Below are 18548 nucleotides of genomic sequence, written 5' to 3'. Positions count from 1 at the left end.
TCATATAGGTTATCTCATGTAATTCCAGCATATTCAAGAGGTAAATGATTTTGCAATCCCCATACCACAGATGAAGAAACTGTTTACAAACAACATTGAAGAGCTGTATAGCCGTATAGACCTGAGCATGAATGCTTTCACAAGTTTTATTGTAGTATTTTCCATCATACATTTTCTATAATAGTTTGAATACAAAATATGAATGTTTGTCAGTTACTTTGAAACTAATCTAAGCCTATTTTTTTAGTCAGATTTCTACCCTACTTGGTATGTAAAAACATTTTATTTTATACTCTCATGAAGCAAATCAGTATCATTATTCCTCATGGTTTCACTGTAATTAAGGTACAGAGCATATATTACATCTGGTTCTCAGTTTGTCTTCCTGGGACTCAGACACTTTCTCGTCTCTTCTCACTTCACTCTCTTTATCACCAATTCAGATCTAATAGTCTGTTAATTGCAAGCACCAGTACATTAGAAGTTGTTTCTTGACAGATCCAAAATTTGGAGCTCTTCTGTTTTAGGCTATCATGTCCAGGATCATTTCCCCAAATTTATGGTGACAATTTATAGTATTTTACTCATATAATGAGCCAAATATGATAACTTTGCAGTACAAAAACGCTTCAATAAAGCTTATGTGCTGCGCCTCTTTTGAGAGTAGGCAATTAGAATGCATTCTCTAACGCTGCAGTTACTTAAAAATGATGCAACTAACTGAAGTCTAGGAAAATCAGCCATTTGTAATAATGGCATTCAAGAAGGTAATGGATTTTAAAGGGAAAGAGGGAGGAAATGATGCTTCTAAATGACTTTACCTAATAGGTTGCCATATGATACTTGTATTCTTTATATCACAGCAATTTGTTAGGAAGCCACAGCACCAGCAAAGATGATGTTAGAGAACTGGGTTATTTGTCCCACTCTGTGTCATATAAAATATAGTGCTTTCTTTTTGGCAGAAGATAATTGGAGAAAAATATCAAGCACTGAATTCAAGACTTTTTATTGGACGTCCTCGGTGGAAACTTCTGTTTAATGAAATAGCAAAATATAACAGAGGGTAAGTACTATTCCTCAAAACATTTATGTGGCTAATGATCAAATTGAAATATTCCCAAGTCATCACATTAAGTTTTTAAAGGTTACTTAGTAATGGGTTTACAAATTACAGAGTCACTTAAACACTCAATTATCACTACCAAAGGAGGAGGCAAGGCAGGAACCACCTCAAGCATCTGTAATGCCAAATACTTAAAATTTGGCTTAAAAATAGTCTATTTATGAACTAGACTCTCCTACCTACTTTTAAATTTACATAGATCCATATTATAAAGGGTGTTCATTCCAATAGCATAAATCAGGTAATCATTGGGAAAGTTTTTTTAAATCACGTTAGCAAGCGAGGGAGGGCTATATGTCTATGATCTGAAGCGATACAGCTGAAGGAAAGCATTCATTTTGGGCACAGACTAGGGAACCTGTTTGTCTTCTGTAAAATTATCATAGTGCAGGGCAATGGTCTATAAGAATTTTAAAAGCATTTTGAAAACCATATACCCATTCACACATTTTAAAGTTGGCATCAAAAAAGTTTCATCATAAGTTTAAATAGTTCCAAAGGCTATAATTTCTAACATACTGCAGATATTGACATTTTAAAATTAATGTAACTCTTTTAAACATATCTACTGGAATCTAAATATCATAGTTTCTTCATACCAACCTTGTATATTTGTATGTTTTGTAGCTTTCACTATCAGTTAGAAATTTTACATCACTCTTTTGTCTAGTTGAACTTGTATTTCTATCCTGCAGAATTTTATTAAAATTCAATATAATTTTACACTTGAACTAACCATACTTTTGTTGCTAAACTAAACACACCTGCAATAAGAATGTATATAAATAGAAGACTTAATTTTTAAAATTTTCTGTGACTCTAATGCACCAGTGATCATCGTTTTCTTCTAGATTGAATTATGCTACAATTATTAGCATATATTTGATTAATTCATAATTTTAGGAATACATTTTGATAAATATAAAAAGGGTATTTGATTGTAAATGAATGAGACAGCTTATTAGATGGAGAGTTTTTTTAAAGCCCCGATTTATAAATTTATGGACGAATATGATCTACTGAAATAATCGTGGATTCATCATGGCGTTTGGCTTCATCTTCAGAGATTTTGTTTTAGGAATCATGGTGTGAAGCCCCAGAAGCAAAATCTAAAAAGGAATACAGTGACCCATGTAATTCAGATTACAATCATGTTTGAAAGCACTCCTAGATTTCCTTCCTTGATGAAGTAATTTGGGTTAAAGAGGAAAGCATTATTTGGAAAGCAGAGGTCCTTTGTAATATTCAGGGCGCTAGTTAAAGGTGAACTATAGAATAAAAAAAAAAGTCAACCCAGTTTTTGTTATATTTCTTTCCCTTCTTTCTCCAAAATCATCCACCTTAGATGTGATCATCTTGTCATACTCACCTGGGTCTTGCTATGCACCACAGACTCCTTCCTCCCTAATGACATTTAACTGACTTCTGACAAGCGTTCTTTTATTAGTTTTCATAGTATAGTGCTGAAAACTTTGATAGCTTGTTTCTTTGTTTTGCTTGTTTGTTTTTGCTCAATTCTGAAACCAAACAGTAGAGGATCTTTTGCAAGAAATTACATTGGGATTTTTGGTTTCTTTGGTTAGTTCTCAAGAGTCCTCATTTGTTATACTGTTCATATTGAGAGGGATTTTGTATGTTTATTTGGTTGTTTGTTCATTTTCTTTAAACAGCAAAGCTTATTTAAGAAGAGCAAGTGTGCACGATCTACAGTTGACATTTTGTACACTTTCATTTTATGTATTTGCTCTGGGCAGGCACCTCAAATGCATTATTTTTTGAAGGATTTTTATGTAGCGTAGCTAGGAAAAGAATGGATCAACGTCTTAAGATTTGTTAACTGGAAAAAGGCACTATTTAAATAGAAGACTTCATTTTAGATGTAAAATTTTGGTTAACTTCATGTACATACATTGCTGAGAGCATATAAAGAGATAAAAATAGAGAAGAGAGGCATATTAATTTGCACACATGTATGAGAGTGGTCTCTTCCTTGTATGTCTTTTTAAAAATTATTTATTATACCTGAGGTCCAGTTTCCTGTTATTTATAGTAAAAATACATATCATACCTTAACTTAGTTGAATGTATGCATCATGGAAAGGGAGAAAGAAAGAACTTTACATGGCCTTTGGAGTAGGGAAAACTCTTCTGGGATTGATGTCTGAGATATATCTATATTTTACTGCCACATGGTGTTTTAAAAACAAAACAGATTAAGGATACCTAGGTTTGGCCTCTTACATTTGCTCCTGTGTCCCTGAGTCAAGTCACTCGACCCTCTGTATCTGTAATACAAGGAGTGAATAATCCCTAAGGTGTGAATAAGCTTTCATTATATGAGATCACACACTTTAAAAATGAATGGAAAAACGAGTATCGGTATAACAGGAAAATATTCACCAATATGTTGATCATTTCTGGAACTAGTTCCCAACATCTTCCCCCAAACAACATTCTCTGCTAGCATCTAAGTCTCTACCCATCTCTACAGAGTTTTTGTAGATAAATCTCTAGATGATTGTTGGATTGCAGCAACTTAATGAAAATTAGTGCAAATTAATTACAAATGTTAATTAAAAGTTGTAGGATTTCACTGTTAGTGAAAGTGACATTGGGGAACTCCTCAAATTCCACAAACAAAGATCTCCTAGAGTTAAACTAGTTAATAATAATGGAATAACAAAATGTAAAAAGAAATGATCATATACAGTGCTTTAAAACTAATGATATTATTATGAAGAATTTAAGATAAGCCTTTAGGAAATTTGCAGAATTTGATAATCTAACTCTATATTTGCCCTATGAAAGCCAGAAAAGAAAATAATGGTATCTTATTGTCATAATGCAGTATTGACAGAGACTGTATACAGACAGCCAAAATGTCTCATTCCCTTTTCATCTTAATGAAAACTGCACTATGGCTTTTTTATTTTTGGTGGTATAAATTCAGTAGTTCAGTTTTATTCATTTTAAGTAATCCATTGTGTCTAGCTCTGGTTTTGATAGTAACCTAAATTTTATTAAGTGTAAGAATTTATTTTCATACTTTTTTATTATTTTCTTTCTTCTGCTCACTGTGGGTTTAATTAGCTCTTCTTTTACTAGTTACTTAAGGTGGAACCATAGGTCACTGATTTTAGATCTTTGTTCTTTCATAATAAAAGTGTTTAATACTATAAATTTTCCTCTAAACACCACTTTAGCTACATACCGCAAATTTTGATATGGTTTATTTTCATTTTTATATAGGTCAAAATAATTTTACAATTACCATGTGAATTCTTTTTTCGTTATGTACAAGTATGTTGTTTAATTTCCAAATATAGGGGTATTTGTTCTTGATTTCTGGTTCAGATGGGTTTTAAGAAAACATACTCCTTGTTATTTCTATCCTTTAAAATTTATTGAGACCTGTTTTACTGCCCAGAATATGGTCTGTCTTGGTGAATGTTCCATGGGCACTAAAAACGAATTTGTATTCCATTGGTTTGGGGTAGAATACCCTATAAATATCAATCAGTTCCAGTTGGTTGATAGTGGTATTTAAGTCTTCAGTACACTTACTGATTTTCTGTCTACTTGTTCTGTCAATTTCCAAAAGAAGAGTGTTGAAGTCATTAACTATAATTCTAGATTTGTCTGTCTTTACAGTTCTATCAGTTTTTGATACATGTATTTTGAAGTTTTTTAGTTCTAGGGTTTAGTTGTAGTGATTAAACTATTTACATCTTACTATTATACTGCATTCATTACAAAATAAATTACATTTTATCATTACATAGATTAAAAATATTCTTCGTTTTTCCAACTTTGTTGAAAAATAACTGACATATCATATTGTATACAGTATAACAATTTGATATGTATATGTTGCAAAATGACTACCATAATAAAGTTAGTTAACATATCTATCACCTCAAATAATTACAAATTTTGTGTTTGTGTGATGAGAACTTTTAAGATCTACTGTCTTCCCAACTTTCAAATATACAATAAGTATTGTTAACTATAGTCACCATGCTGTCCATTACATCCTAGAACTTATTCCTCTTGTAACTATAAGGTTGTAACCCTTTGTCAGTCTTCAGTCATCCCCTACCTTCCCCATCTGCCTCTGGCACCCTCCAATCTGCTCTGTGTTTCTGTGAGTTTGGGATTTTTAGATTCCACAAATGTGTGAGATCATACAGCATTTATCTTTCTTTGTCTGATTTATTGTGCTAATCATGATGCCCTCAAGGTTAATTCATGTTGTTGCAAATAACAGGATTTTCTTCTTTTTTATGGCTGAATAATATTTCAGTGTGTGAGTATCACATCACGTCGTATTTTCTTTGTCCATTCATCCATCTATGGACACCAAGGTTGTTTCCATGTCTTGACTATTCTGGATAATGCTGCAATAAACATAGGGGTGCAGGTAACACTTTAAGAGAGTGATTTCATTTCCTATGGATATATACACAGTAGAGGGATTGTTGTATCATATGACAGTTTAATTTTTTGAGATACCGCCATACTATTTCCCATACTGGTTATACCAATTTACATTCCCATCAGTAGTGTACAAGGGTTTCCTTTTCTCCACAACCTCGCCAACATTTAAAATGTAAAAATGAATTGAATAGACATTGTAAAAATGTCTATTCAGTTGTTCTGCCTATTTTTTAACTGTGTTGTTTGTTTTTGTTTTTCTTTTGATATTGAGTTTTATGAGCTGTTTATATATTTTGAATATTAGCCCCTTATCAGTCATATCATTTGCAATTATTTTCTCCCATTCAATAGGTTGTCTTTTCATTTTGTGGATGGTATCCTTTGCTGTGCAAAAGCTTTTCACTTTAATTAGGTCCTGTTTATTTTTACTTTTGTTTCCTTTGCCTTAGGATATAGATCCTAAAGCATATTGCTATGATTTACGTCAAAGAACGTTCTGCCTATTTTTCTTTTTTTATGGTTTCCGGTCTTATATTTAGGTCTTTAATCTAATTTGAGATTCTTTTTGTATGTGGTGTGAGAAAAGCCTATAATTTCATTCTTTTTACATGTAACTGTACAGTTTTCCCAGCATCACAAACCAAATTCAACAATACATTAAAAGGAACATACACCGTCATCAAGTGGTATTTATCCAAGGCATTGCAAGGATGGTTCAGTATCTTTATTTATTTTTTTATAATGTAGTGATACACTACATTAACAGATTGAAGAATAAAAATTATATTATCATCTCAATAGATTCAGAAAAAGCTTTTGACAAAATTCAGCATCCATTTATGATGAAAACTCTCCAAAAAGTGGGTATAGAGGGAACATACCTCAACATAATAAAGGCCCTATATAATAAGCCCACAGCTAATGTCTTACTCAATGGTGAAAAGCTGAAAGAGTTTCCTCTTATTGGATTATTATTATTATTTTTTTTGCTAGAGAGTTATATGAATTTCTTATATATTTTACATATTAACCCCTTATCAGATATGTAGTTTGCAAAAATATTCTCCCATTCCCTAGCTTGCCTTTTCATTTTGTTGATCATTTCTTTTGCTATGTAAAAGCTTCTTAATTTGATGTAGTCCCACTTATTTATTTTTGCTTTTGTTGCTTGTATTTTTGGTGTCAGTTTCATGAAATTATTGCCAAGACCACTGTCAAAGAGTTTTTTCCTCTGTGTTTTCTTCTAAGATTTGATGGTTTAAGGTCTTATATTCAAGTCTTTAATTCCTTTAGAGTTAATTTTTGGGAGTAGAGTGAGATAGGGTGCAGTTCCATTCTTTTGCATGGGAATATCCAGTTTTCCCAACATCATGAATTGGAGAGAGTATCTTTTCCTCATTGAGTTATCTTGGCTCCTATGGATTGAGTTACAGTCCAACAGTTTACTGTTGCTTTCTACTTATCTCATTTGTTCTTTCCTTTTTTCTTTCTTTCTTTGCTTTCTTTTCAATTAGTGTTATTTCATGATTCCATCTTTTTCTCCTAAAGTGACATATTAGCCATACCTCTCTGTTTGACTTTAGTTATTTCTTTAAGGAATTGTTCCCCAAGTTGCAATCCTTGGACTAGCATCACCTGGCAACTTGTTGGAAAACCAAATTCTTGGAGCCATATCCAAGATCTGCTGAATCAGGGGATCTAGGAATACGGCCTTGCTATCTGTGGTCTGTGAAGTGCCTTAGGTGATGCTGATGAAGCTGAAATTGGAGAAGCATTGCTCTAGGTTTACGGTGTACACCATTAGCTTATCACAGTGTACTTCAAATAATATTATACTACCTCATGTACTTCCATTCACCCTTCATTTCTGTCATTCTCGTCCTGTTTCTATTGACTTATCTTTCTTCCTGTATTAGTTTGCTAGGACTTCCATAATAAAATCCCACAGGCTTGATGGATTAAACAATAGAAGTTTATATTCTCACTATTCTGAAGGCTAGAAGTCTAAGATTAAGATGCTAGCAGGGTGATTTCTTCTGAGACCTCTCCTTGGCTTTCAGATGACTACCCTCTTGCTGCCTCTTCACATGGTCAGTCTTTTATCTGTGCATGTGCGTCTCTAGTGTCTCTTTAATTTCCTCCTCTTAAAAAGACTCTAGTCAGATTGCAATAGGGTCCGCCCTAACAACATCGCTCTATCTTAATTACATCTTTAAAGGCCCTATATCCAAATACAGCCACATTCTGGGATACTGAGAGTTAGAGTTTCAACCTATGAATTTGGGGAAGGGGACAAAATTTAACCCATAACACTTCTAGTTATAGTTCATAATTTCTTGCTATACACATTCCTGATAATTTTTTATTAAATGCTATACACTTTGAAGTTTAGACATCAAACTCTAAATTTTTATTTATTCTTTTCAATATTGTTGGAATTGTTTTTGACATACAGTTCTGTTACTTGGGTTCAGTTTGATCTTTCTTCTTTTTTAATTTATTTATTTTATTATTTATTTTGGCTGCATTGTGTCTTCATTGCTGCATGCGGGCTTTCTCTAGTTGTGGTGAGTGGAGGCTACTCTTCATTGCGGTGTGCAGGCTTCTTGTTGCAGTGGCTTCTCTTGTTGTGGAGCACGGGCTCTAGGCACACAGGCTTCAGTAGTTGTGGCATGCGGGCTCAGTAGTTGTGGCTTGCGGGCTCTAGAGCGCAGGCTCAGTAGTTGTGGTGCACGGGCGTAGTTGCTCTGCAGCATGTGGGATCTTCCCAGACCAAGGCTCAAACCCGTGTCCCCTGCATTGGCAGGTGGATTCTTAACCACTGCACTACCAGGGAAGTCCGTCAGTTTGATCTTTTCAAGGCTTGCTTTTATTAAGCTTTGTTAGTATGAGTCCAGAGCAGCCTCCAATCTGGGCTAATTTTACCAACATCCTCCCTACCCTTTGCAAACAAGGTAATAACTTTAGTACACTATCCATTGCCAATGTATTATATTTAGAGCTTTCCATTTGGGCTTGTGGGAATATGAATTGTTGACAGCCTTGCGTAAACTCAGAGTTGTTTGACCTACTGCTCCTTGGTAGTTCTCTACCCAGTTTCACATGGTTTCCTCTCACATATGAGGAGATTAGTACTGAGCCAAAGACTTGAGGATACTCCTCTGCAGATCTCCAGAGCTTCTTTCTTTTGATATCAAGTTCTAGCTGCTTTGGCCTTCATGAACTCCATTCTTTTTCTCTTTAACTCAGTAAGACCACCAGTCTCTGCATGAGTTTCCCTCTTCTGTGCTACAGCTTCTAAATTGCCTTCAGGTCACAAGAAGAGATAGCTGTCGGGCTCACCTTGCTTTTTCTTTTTTTCTCAGGGATGACAGTTCAGTGCTTCCTGTTGTCCAGTATCTGAAAATAATTGTTTCATATATTATCTGTTTTGTCCTATTTTTTTAATTCAAGGGGGTAAATCTAGCCCCTATTTCTCCATCATGGCTGCAAGTAAAAGTTTATTTTGTAGTTCTTTGTTTCAGTTTTCAAGGTGAAAAGTTTTAATAAAACTTTTTTCAGTATTTATTATAAATTTTGGTACCCATTTAAATGGATTCACTGTCTTTCTTTCAGCAACAATTATTCTCAGATAATGAATACATACTGGATTTGTCCAAGATATGATAAGAATTGTCAATCATTTTGATATCATAGGAAGAATTCAATGCAAATCAACAAACTTTGCAGGAAATCAATGTGAAATAGTAATCATTTTGTGGGATTTATTTATTCTATTTGTTAGCGATATGTATAATTTATCTACCAAAATTTTAAGTTAGCAAATATAGTAAATAACAAAACCTGCTTGGTATTTGTTACAATTATTGTGGCACATAAATAAAAAAGAAAATGTATCCAGATTAGTAGGCTTTTTGTTATAATGTAGATATAAATTAGTCATTTAAAATTATCCTTTCAAATTGGTAATAGCTTTCCTTTCTTTACGCTTACTCACCACTTCCCGTGAAAATCCATGGGATCTTTAGGGGGAAAAAATGTCTGTAAAACATTTAGCATGAGAAGAACTGATATGGTCCAGGGTGGATAGAAATCTATTCATATGTCAAATGTGGAGCAGTTGACAGCTATCAGTTGCAGCTCTTGACTTCGTTTCTGCCCTCATCAATGACATGCAGACTGCTCACTCTGTCTGATAAACAAATATGTGCTCATAGTTATATCCTTTGAATGATCTTGATCTCTGGCATGAAAAGCATATCTTCCCGGTGGTCACTTATATTTGGTAATAATTGGAAAATTATTTGTATGCAAAAAAAAATTGGAAAATTATTTGTATGCAAAGCAGCAAGAAATTAACTTTGTTAACTTTGTTAACACCTTAAACATGCTACTAAAAGATACTTCTTGTCATGTTCTGCCTAATTTTCCACATGATTTTCCATTTTCTCCCTTTGTCTTTCCAGGAAAACAGTTGGTGTTTTTTGCTGTGGACCTAATTCAATTTCTAAGACTCTTCATAAACTGAGTAATCAAAACAATTCATATGGGACAAGATTTGAATACAATAAAGAATCTTTCAGCTGAAAACCTTTGAGATGAACAAGGACTCTAAAGAAGGAATGAGTGCAATTTCTAAGACTTTGAAATGCAGCTGGATCAAACAACTGTGTCATGCCAAAGAGTAGCAAGGTTTTCTTATTTATGATTATTTAAAATGGAAATGCAGAGAATGTGGCAAGATGACAGGTCACATTCCATGTTTAATCTGGAAACCAAAGAGGCCCTGAAGAATATTTGATGTGATTATTCACTTTTCACTGCTCAAATTAAAAGAAAACTATTAGATGCACACTGTTGATTTTTATGGCAGATTCAAGAACTCCCTAGTAAGGTGTTGCTCACTGAGAGGCTGATAGCTTTGGTCCTCTTTAAATTGTTTTTGGTTGAACAAATGCAACATTGAACAAAATTAAAAATTCATTGAAACTCAGATTACATTTTCTACGTGAGTATAAACAGAGAAGCTTTGATTTAGAAAAGCTCCAGGTAAATATACTAGAAGTCTGAAAATACAGCACAGGACGCCATTGATACGGGTACTTTGTGTCAGTATCTAATCTTGCTTACTACTGATGCTAATACCTCTACTCATGTTCAATGAACCTTTTGCAGATGTTGATATAATACCTATTTTTATATTTTTCTTTCTTCTTTGTTCCTTAGTCTAGGGAAATCTGCCCTCCCTTGGCACGTGTTAGACACAATGATTTAATCAGTCCTTTCTATCCCCAATTTATTTAATCTATTACTATTGCATTTTAATGAGGAAAATATCATTACTATAAATTATAAAGGGACATATAGACTAATAACTTTTTCAGCATTTTGGCCTCTATTATTTTTATTTACTTTTTTTCCCAATGCAGTTTATCATAGCCTCTTAAGGGGCTTTGTTTAGTTTGCACTTTGAAGACCAAAGGGTGTTATGTCTGCCAAGGTCACTGAGCTATAATTTCTCTCTCTTTTGTCACACATTGGTTTATGCTGGAGACATTGAAAGTGTAGTCACAACCCTGAATAGGAAACCTATATTTTACTCTTTATACAGGAGGGAATGCTTTATTTGCTTATTGAAATTTAAGTGCAGAATCAAGAATATTATTGTTGCACTGTCTGGTATTCTGGGTCCTGATAAAGAATTACTGAGTTTAAAGTCACTGTTAGGACTGTACTGTGTGATCCTATCAGTTTATGCTCCCCGGCCATTATATTCTCGGCTCAGAGAATATAATTCACTACCTTAAAAATTAAGGCATTTTTACAATTTAGTGATTTTCTTTTGCAGACGTCTATCAATTGCAACCAAATATAGCACATTGCTGAAATCAGCAGTGTAGCTTGTCGTGCCTTTGTTAAAATTTTGCATGGTATAACATAACGTGATAGATGCTACTGTCATCTTTTAGCTCTGATTCACCAGTAGCAATCAAGCATGTTAAACCATCTAGCATTAAATGCCCATGAACATATTACTTACAGCTCTTTCTTCCTCTCCTTGGAACTTTTTCTTCTCCTTCTCCGGAAGGAAAGTGAGTCAGAAAAAGATATGGGAAATGTGCAATGTTCCTGCAGATTTAGCTCTGAAGGCATATTTAATAACCAGTACATCGTGGCAACACTTTCTAAAATAAAAATAATTTTCATAAAAACACATAACAGGAAAAACTGGTAAAAAGAAACTTGAGTTAGTACAGGCTTGATATGCAACACTCTTTACTAATTATAATTTATTTATGTGATTATATTAATACACCTCATTTTAGTAAAACTGGTGGAAAACTTATCAAGAAGAATGATCTTTCCAAGTAGGTCTGCTATACTAGATGAGCTTCTTTGCCTATTTTAAATTCTAGCGGATGTTCCAACGTTGAGTGTTAAACATAGGTAATTTTTGCTTCTGTAAGTAGGAATGAAACTAAGACTTCGTCATGCATGTACAAGAGAGCTTTGTTTTGTTGTGAGGGATTCTTTCTCTGGGGCTAATTCTTGTCGGACCAATCTTAAAACAGTAATTTTAATGGCAATAAATGTTAAAATTGAAAAGGTATCCTTGAAATCTCTATAAGCTGACTTTACATTTGCAACAAATAAAGCAGGCAGAGTTTCTTCACAAGATGACACAAGTTTAAGAAACATAATTTATTTGAGTGTGCACTAGCATGAGTGGCCTTAAGGATCTCAGTTCTGGGGCTGTCAGTGACACTGGCTAGTGGTGGAACTGTGGCAATTGCTCCTCACTCTGGAATGAAGACTTCTCTTTTGGACTAGGTCAGTAGTTAGCAGTCTTTTTAGTAATGTATATTTTTGAGAACCTGATTAAGATGAATACTATGACACACCTACAAAGTATTACATATAATTTTGGGGGGCCCACAATCTCCAAAAGCAAGGATTCCTTTTTAAGAAACTCTGAACAAATAATCATCATTATCGGTGCTTTTTTTTTTTTATCCTATGCCTTTCTTTTCTCTGATGTTTTGGATGAAACTATCCTTTTTTTATAGGATTATACTAAGACATGAACTATATGGACAAAGGAAAGGAAATTCTCTTTATATGCCCCAAAACAAAGAATCCAATGGAATCTTCCATGCAGTTTTTAATCTTTTTTGGATCTCCTGTTTTATGTAAGGGAATGCTGTGGTTTTCACATATCAATAATAATACTAAACTCAGATTCACATACACACACACCCCAGACATACATTTAGGGCTTGTTTTCTGGAGTTGTTGGGTTTTTTTTTTTTTTACTTTTTTTTTTTGTTTTTTTAAATTCAAGTTAAAAGTAAAATGACTGATAGTATTTTTTATTTAGTGACTTTAAATGCCAGTAGGGTGATTGTGATAGTGCAAGCAGTTAAAACAAAAAAATAAAAGCAGTGGGGCTTCCCTGGTGGCGCAGTGGTTGAGAGTCCGCCTGCCGATGCAGGGGACACGGGTTCGTGCCCCGGTCCGGGAAGATCCCACATGCCGCGGAGCAGCTGGGCCCGTGAGCCATGGCCGCTGAGCCTGCACATCCGGAGCCTGTGCTCCACAATGGGAGGGGCCCCAACAGTGAGAGGCCCGCGTACAGCAAAAAAGAAATAAAAAATAAAAGCAATGTAGACAAAGCATAGGCTGAATTGACTTAACCCATATGTCCATGTTACTTGTAACCCCCCAAATCAGTGTTTACTTGGAGCATTCACAGCAGGTAATGGATTTAAATTATAAGTCATTGTTAAAGAGGCTTGCTGGAAGTAAGCGGGCCATGGTTGTCATCAATAGATAATGTTGGTGCTAAAGAATGTTCATTATATTAAGGAGAAAAAATTTTAAGTAAAAAAAGATTTGTTTCTTTTTTCCTTAAGGATGGTAAACTCAGCTGAACAGTGATTTTTCTAAACAAACCGTGAGACACATTTTAAAGTGCTACTCATGATAAACAGATTCTTTTTCTTGTGCGGTCCAGGATACTTTCATATCTGGTTATATTATAGAAACATAAAATGCTGAAGTTAGGAGTACTCTTATTTTGCAGTTGAGGAATCTGAGACCCAAATGGAGGTGGAAGCTTGCTTCAAGTCATCCACTGAGTTTGTCACAGTGTGGAAACTGGAGTCCAGCTTTTCTAATCTCTGCTACTGAAAAGGACTTTCCCCCTCCCTGTGACATAAACATCTATAAGTCACAGCTGTTAGTTTGAACCTCCTATAAACTCTATTTAGTGCTACGTGGAAAATAAAGTATGAGTGTTAATTCCAGATTCAGATACAGAAAATAAGTCTTTTTCCCTATATATCTTCTGATTATAATTTGTTAGTCTTATATGTTTTGCATATTAGAACCCATTTCTAGGTAATCACTTTTAAAATATGACAATTGTGATAAAGGGATTATATTCTCCAGAAGTCTGTAGTGGAGAAATATGTAATAGTATAGTTTCTAGGAAATGCTAATATTGTAATTTTAAATTGATTGATAGATAGAAGTCATAATCTCACCAGCTTTCTAACCACCCAGGGAAATGTTGATATTAAAACAAATGACTGTTGTTCGCTATTCACGTGACCATAACATGCTTCTTGTTCAGGAGAAGAAAGTCAACTTTTTGTAAACTCTTGAGACAAGAAATAAATGAAATCAAGCATAATGAGATCGACATTTACTTCAGCTACCACAGAACAATGAGAACTCGCCACTTCCTTCTGTCTAAATCGCCCCTCCATTACCCCAACTTCTTTATTTCATTCTGTAGTATTCTCAAAGGACAGAGTTGCAAAAGCTAGCTAGATGAGGTTCTGCAAAGAAAAGAAGCAGACTTCCAATACTTAGCAAAGAAAGGTCCATTAAGGGAAAAGAGAAAAAAGGCCGTGTGAATCAATTAAAATTAGCAGAGTTAAGCAATGTTGTTTTAGAACACACACCAGTAATTCTTTTGAAGCAGATACACAGAATTTTTATTTTCTCCTATACAAAAGTTTGATATTCTTGCTTATAGAATCTGAAAATAGATTTTTTTTATTGTATTTTACACTGTTGCAAAATCCCCAATAACGTTAATGCGGTATCTTAATCCTGAAATTTAAGAAACGGTAAGGGCAGGAAATGCCTCATAGGAGCAAAACTAGGAGGGAAAACAAGGGAGTCAGAGAAAGAGAAATTGTTTAACAGATCAGGACACGATTATGCTTTTTTTCATAACGTAAATGCTCAAATGTGGGCAAAACTAGCTATTACTCTGGTTTGGGAAAATGTAAAGAATGTAGTGTTTGGTTTGTTTTTAGGAATCCTTTCACATTTTCATTGCTACTAGAATTTTAGCAGAAGCTTTACTTTTGATCAGGATTCTATTTGGCTTCTATAAGAATTAGAGTTTGATGAGCTACTGCTGGACCTGGAGACAACCCCAATATTTAGGTGAAAACCAATACCACATAAATGCTCCAGTATATGAGGCAATAAAGAAGCGGAGGCTGCCATGCACTGCTGCAGCTACATACACTGCACATTGATGTTCTGTCATTGCAAGGTCATATTTCTCAGCAATTATCCTTCCACACAGGGAATGAAATCTTCCTAACAACGCAGACGCTGAGAAAGATATTCTCTGTGCTGTAGCGTAACAGTGTATCTGTTCAGCTATATCAGCACATTCATCTGAACCTAGTTATCATTTTAGGATGACTATATAATTCATTTTACTGGTGAGAAATATCCACAAGGCATAAAATGGGAGCCTTGCTTGCTCCACTGGCTAGGGAGAAAGCAGTTAAATCTTCCAGGGTATCCTCTCCAGCTGAGCCTTAAGGAATGCAAAATACCTTACCACACATGTGTTGGAATGTGACCTGGGTTGCACTCCATTCTCCATGATTAGATGTGCTACACAGTTTATTCTAGAAACTCCCAGGGACTATCCAGGTCAGGAAAATACCAGCTCTTGAGTCAGCTTGGCATCTTTAATCACATAACTGGGTACCCACTAGGTACAATTACATCCGTATTTAAAGATGGCGATTATCTGCTTGCCAAATGGCGTTAGCAGGAAACTGTCTATATGTTCTTCTCTTTTCATTAAAATTTAATTTAAATTCAGAGTTGGGAAACATAGAAAGCACTTTAAAAAGTGGAAATGATTGGCGGCAGTTCTTCCCGAGAGTGTGCTAGTTTCATCATTTTATTTATTCAGCTACCTCCAATGTGTGGAGTGAACAGGATCCTGGGTTAGAAATCAGAAGACTTGTAGCCTTTACCCCTGGAAAGTATTAGACCATCTGCATAAAAATAGGAATAATATTTACCTCTGCTAAACGTACAGGGATGAAGTAGGGCAAGAATGTGGGAGAGAGGAGGAAAGGGTAATGAAGAAGGATACCCTTCCTGAGCAAACCTTTCTTAATAGGTTTTTTGATAACACAGTCAAAATAAAACACTACTCCAAGAGAGTGAAAACACAGGCTTTTCTGAGTCACACTCCATTGTAACTGAAAAAATTAGTATTTGTATTTTCAGGGCAAGTAAAGAAGTACTCACAAGCAAACTGGCACTGCTATCTCCCTTTGTTCTTCTGACATTTCCATAAACAAAGTCACCTGTCTGTCCAGTACAACTGCCCTCTAAATTCCTCTTGACTATTTTTGGTCAGGCCCAATGTGGCTGGAGATAGCTGTATTGATCTATGACAGTTGAGCTAGCAATTGCTGGAGGGTGTTGTAAGTTACTTGCTTATTTAAGGTTTGATGGAGAGAAAAGCAGGTGTTTTTGAGACCTCCTACTGGATAAAAACCAAGGCCTTTATCTTAGAACTAGAAATAATTCTAAAAAAGAAAAAAGCGCTGCATCATAGCTATTTTTTCCTAGATGGAAATAAATTAAATTTATCTTTTTCTTACTCTTAACAGAGATACTTTGTATCATATATTTTCATCAAAGCTTACACTATTTTATAGATATTTGTATTTAAATTATGAATGTGCATGTGTATGTGAGAGAGAATATTTTTATGATGGATTGAAGGAAAATCGCCTATATGAAAATTACATTCTGCAATAATGTGTAATGATACTTTCCATCTTTCATAAATAAGCATTCAATGGTGGCAGGTTCACAATTGGAGGATGCATAGCCCACTCATCACAATATGAGACACTCAGCATTCTAGGTGTGGCATTTGATTCTTGTTGGGCTAAATGGAAGTGTGAGTTTACGCGGTGCTGGGGAAGAAGCACTAACTCAGATTCAATATTTGTAAAGAATTGGAAAAAATGCACTTACTTTTATATGTAATTGTATTGTAAAGTTATGGTACGTTTGCAGAAAACCTTCATTGTTTTGCTAAACAAATAAAGGTTGGATAAATATTCTTAAAATTCCTTTCATTGTAAACTAATTGCTCACCTTTGGCAGTAATCAAGAATTTTCCAGGATTTTGAGCGTGTTAGTATTGTTTTCATCCTAATGAAAGACCAAATGATCACACTAGTCTTACTTGTGAAGATATTAAACAAGTAATATTTAAGAAATGTCGCTTTGAAAAATTTTGAACGTGGTGTAGTAACAAGCTTGTCAACACTATTGTAACTTTCAGTTCAGCAGGATGTATAATTGGGAATTATGGAATTCTAATCTCTAAATTTACTATGCTGGGTTTGGGATTTGGATTTTATCTTTGGTTTCTTTGTTTTTTGGTATTATTCTCAAATCTCATAATTGTGCTTATCAAAACAGTGAAATATTTATACAATTTTAAGATGTCAAAACTATACATATTTCTCTTCATAAACATTAATAAAATATAATATGTACATTATGAATTCTAAATGTTGAGTTTTCATAGTTGATCATTGCAGATTTCTATTTTACCTAAACATTGACTATACTGTAAATATTTACACCTATATAGAAACTTCTGCTTAAAGGATTTTGTTTATTTTTTCCAATATATCACCATCTCCCTTTTTTGAAATTTGTGCATTACACAAAATAAAGAATAATAACTCACAGGTATGTCTGACATTTACATAGGTGTAATGTGAGCAGTTTGCTCTGTCTTCTTTTTTACACCTGTGTTCCAGTACCATCTGAAAACTAGCTGTGTGACTTCCCCATCAGAAAAATGCACACCAGAATTTTCTCTAAGATTTATTCCATTTTGTGTTTCTGTGTTGGCTGTGAACACAGAATTTATTCCATTTTAGAGTGGACAGAATGAGTAAAAATGCTTCAGTATACACAATCATGGTCACATTTAGATCCTAAGGTATGCATAATTGGAAAAACTTCTTGCATCAGCAGGATGAAAAGATATTTCCTTCAGAGTAAAAGACATTATGCTATCTGCATCTCTAAATGTATGCTCGATATTAAATTATTTTTCATTGTCTTCTTCTTTTTTTTTTGTGGTACGCGGGCCTCTCACTGCTGTGGCCCCTCCCGTTGCGGAGCACAGGCTCCGGATGTGCAGGCTCAGCGGCCATGGCTCACGGGCGCAGCCGCTCCACGGCATGTGGGATCTTCCCGGACCGGGGCATGAACCCGTGTCCACTGCATCAGCAGGCGGACTCTCAACCACTGCGCCACCAGGGAAGCCCCATTGTCTTCTTTAATCTAAAAGTCATTCATGGATCACATAGGATGCCACAGTGCTCTAACGTATAGAGCTTTTAGGAGTGGTGACTTGTTTGTAGGGTTTAAGCAGGTTACTTCACTACGTGGTACTGCATTTTTCTCTCAGTCAATTCCTACCACGTTACAATCCTTCAAGTGATTTATTTTCAGGGAATCTGCTTTCCTGAGGTGGTGTCTTGCCTCCTGTATTTCACCAAGCTGTCATGCGTACTGTAATGGGCATTCCAATAGGTCAAGTTCAAATGCATTTAAAAAGCAAAATTAGCAGTTATGTGCTTGCATTCCCCATGTGCATTATTTGCTTTGTGTCACA

At 34.8% G+C, this 18548-nt stretch overlaps 1 protein-coding gene across 1 annotated transcript in view; it reads left to right on the top strand.

Annotated features, from left to right (window-relative positions):
• NOX4 (NADPH oxidase 4) overlaps nt 1-12169 on the top strand; it is a 148535-nt gene extending 136366 nt beyond the window's left edge. The window contains exons 17-18 of the mRNA XM_060157883.1: nt 966-1066; nt 10030-12169. Coding sequence (XP_060013866.1) covers nt 966-1066; nt 10030-10150 — 222 coding nt within the window. The 3' untranslated portion in view covers nt 10151-12169. The remainder of the gene's footprint in view (nt 1-965; nt 1067-10029) is intronic.
• The last annotated feature ends 6379 nt before the right edge of the window (nt 12170-18548 follow it).

This window comes from Lagenorhynchus albirostris, chromosome 9 (genome assembly GCF_949774975.1).
Source record: "Lagenorhynchus albirostris chromosome 9, mLagAlb1.1, whole genome shotgun sequence".
In the NCBI taxonomy this organism is placed as follows: Eukaryota; Metazoa; Chordata; class Mammalia; order Artiodactyla; family Delphinidae; genus Lagenorhynchus; species Lagenorhynchus albirostris.
The sequence above is the reverse complement of the archived record's forward strand: the minus strand, read 5'-3'. Positions and strand labels throughout refer to the sequence as shown.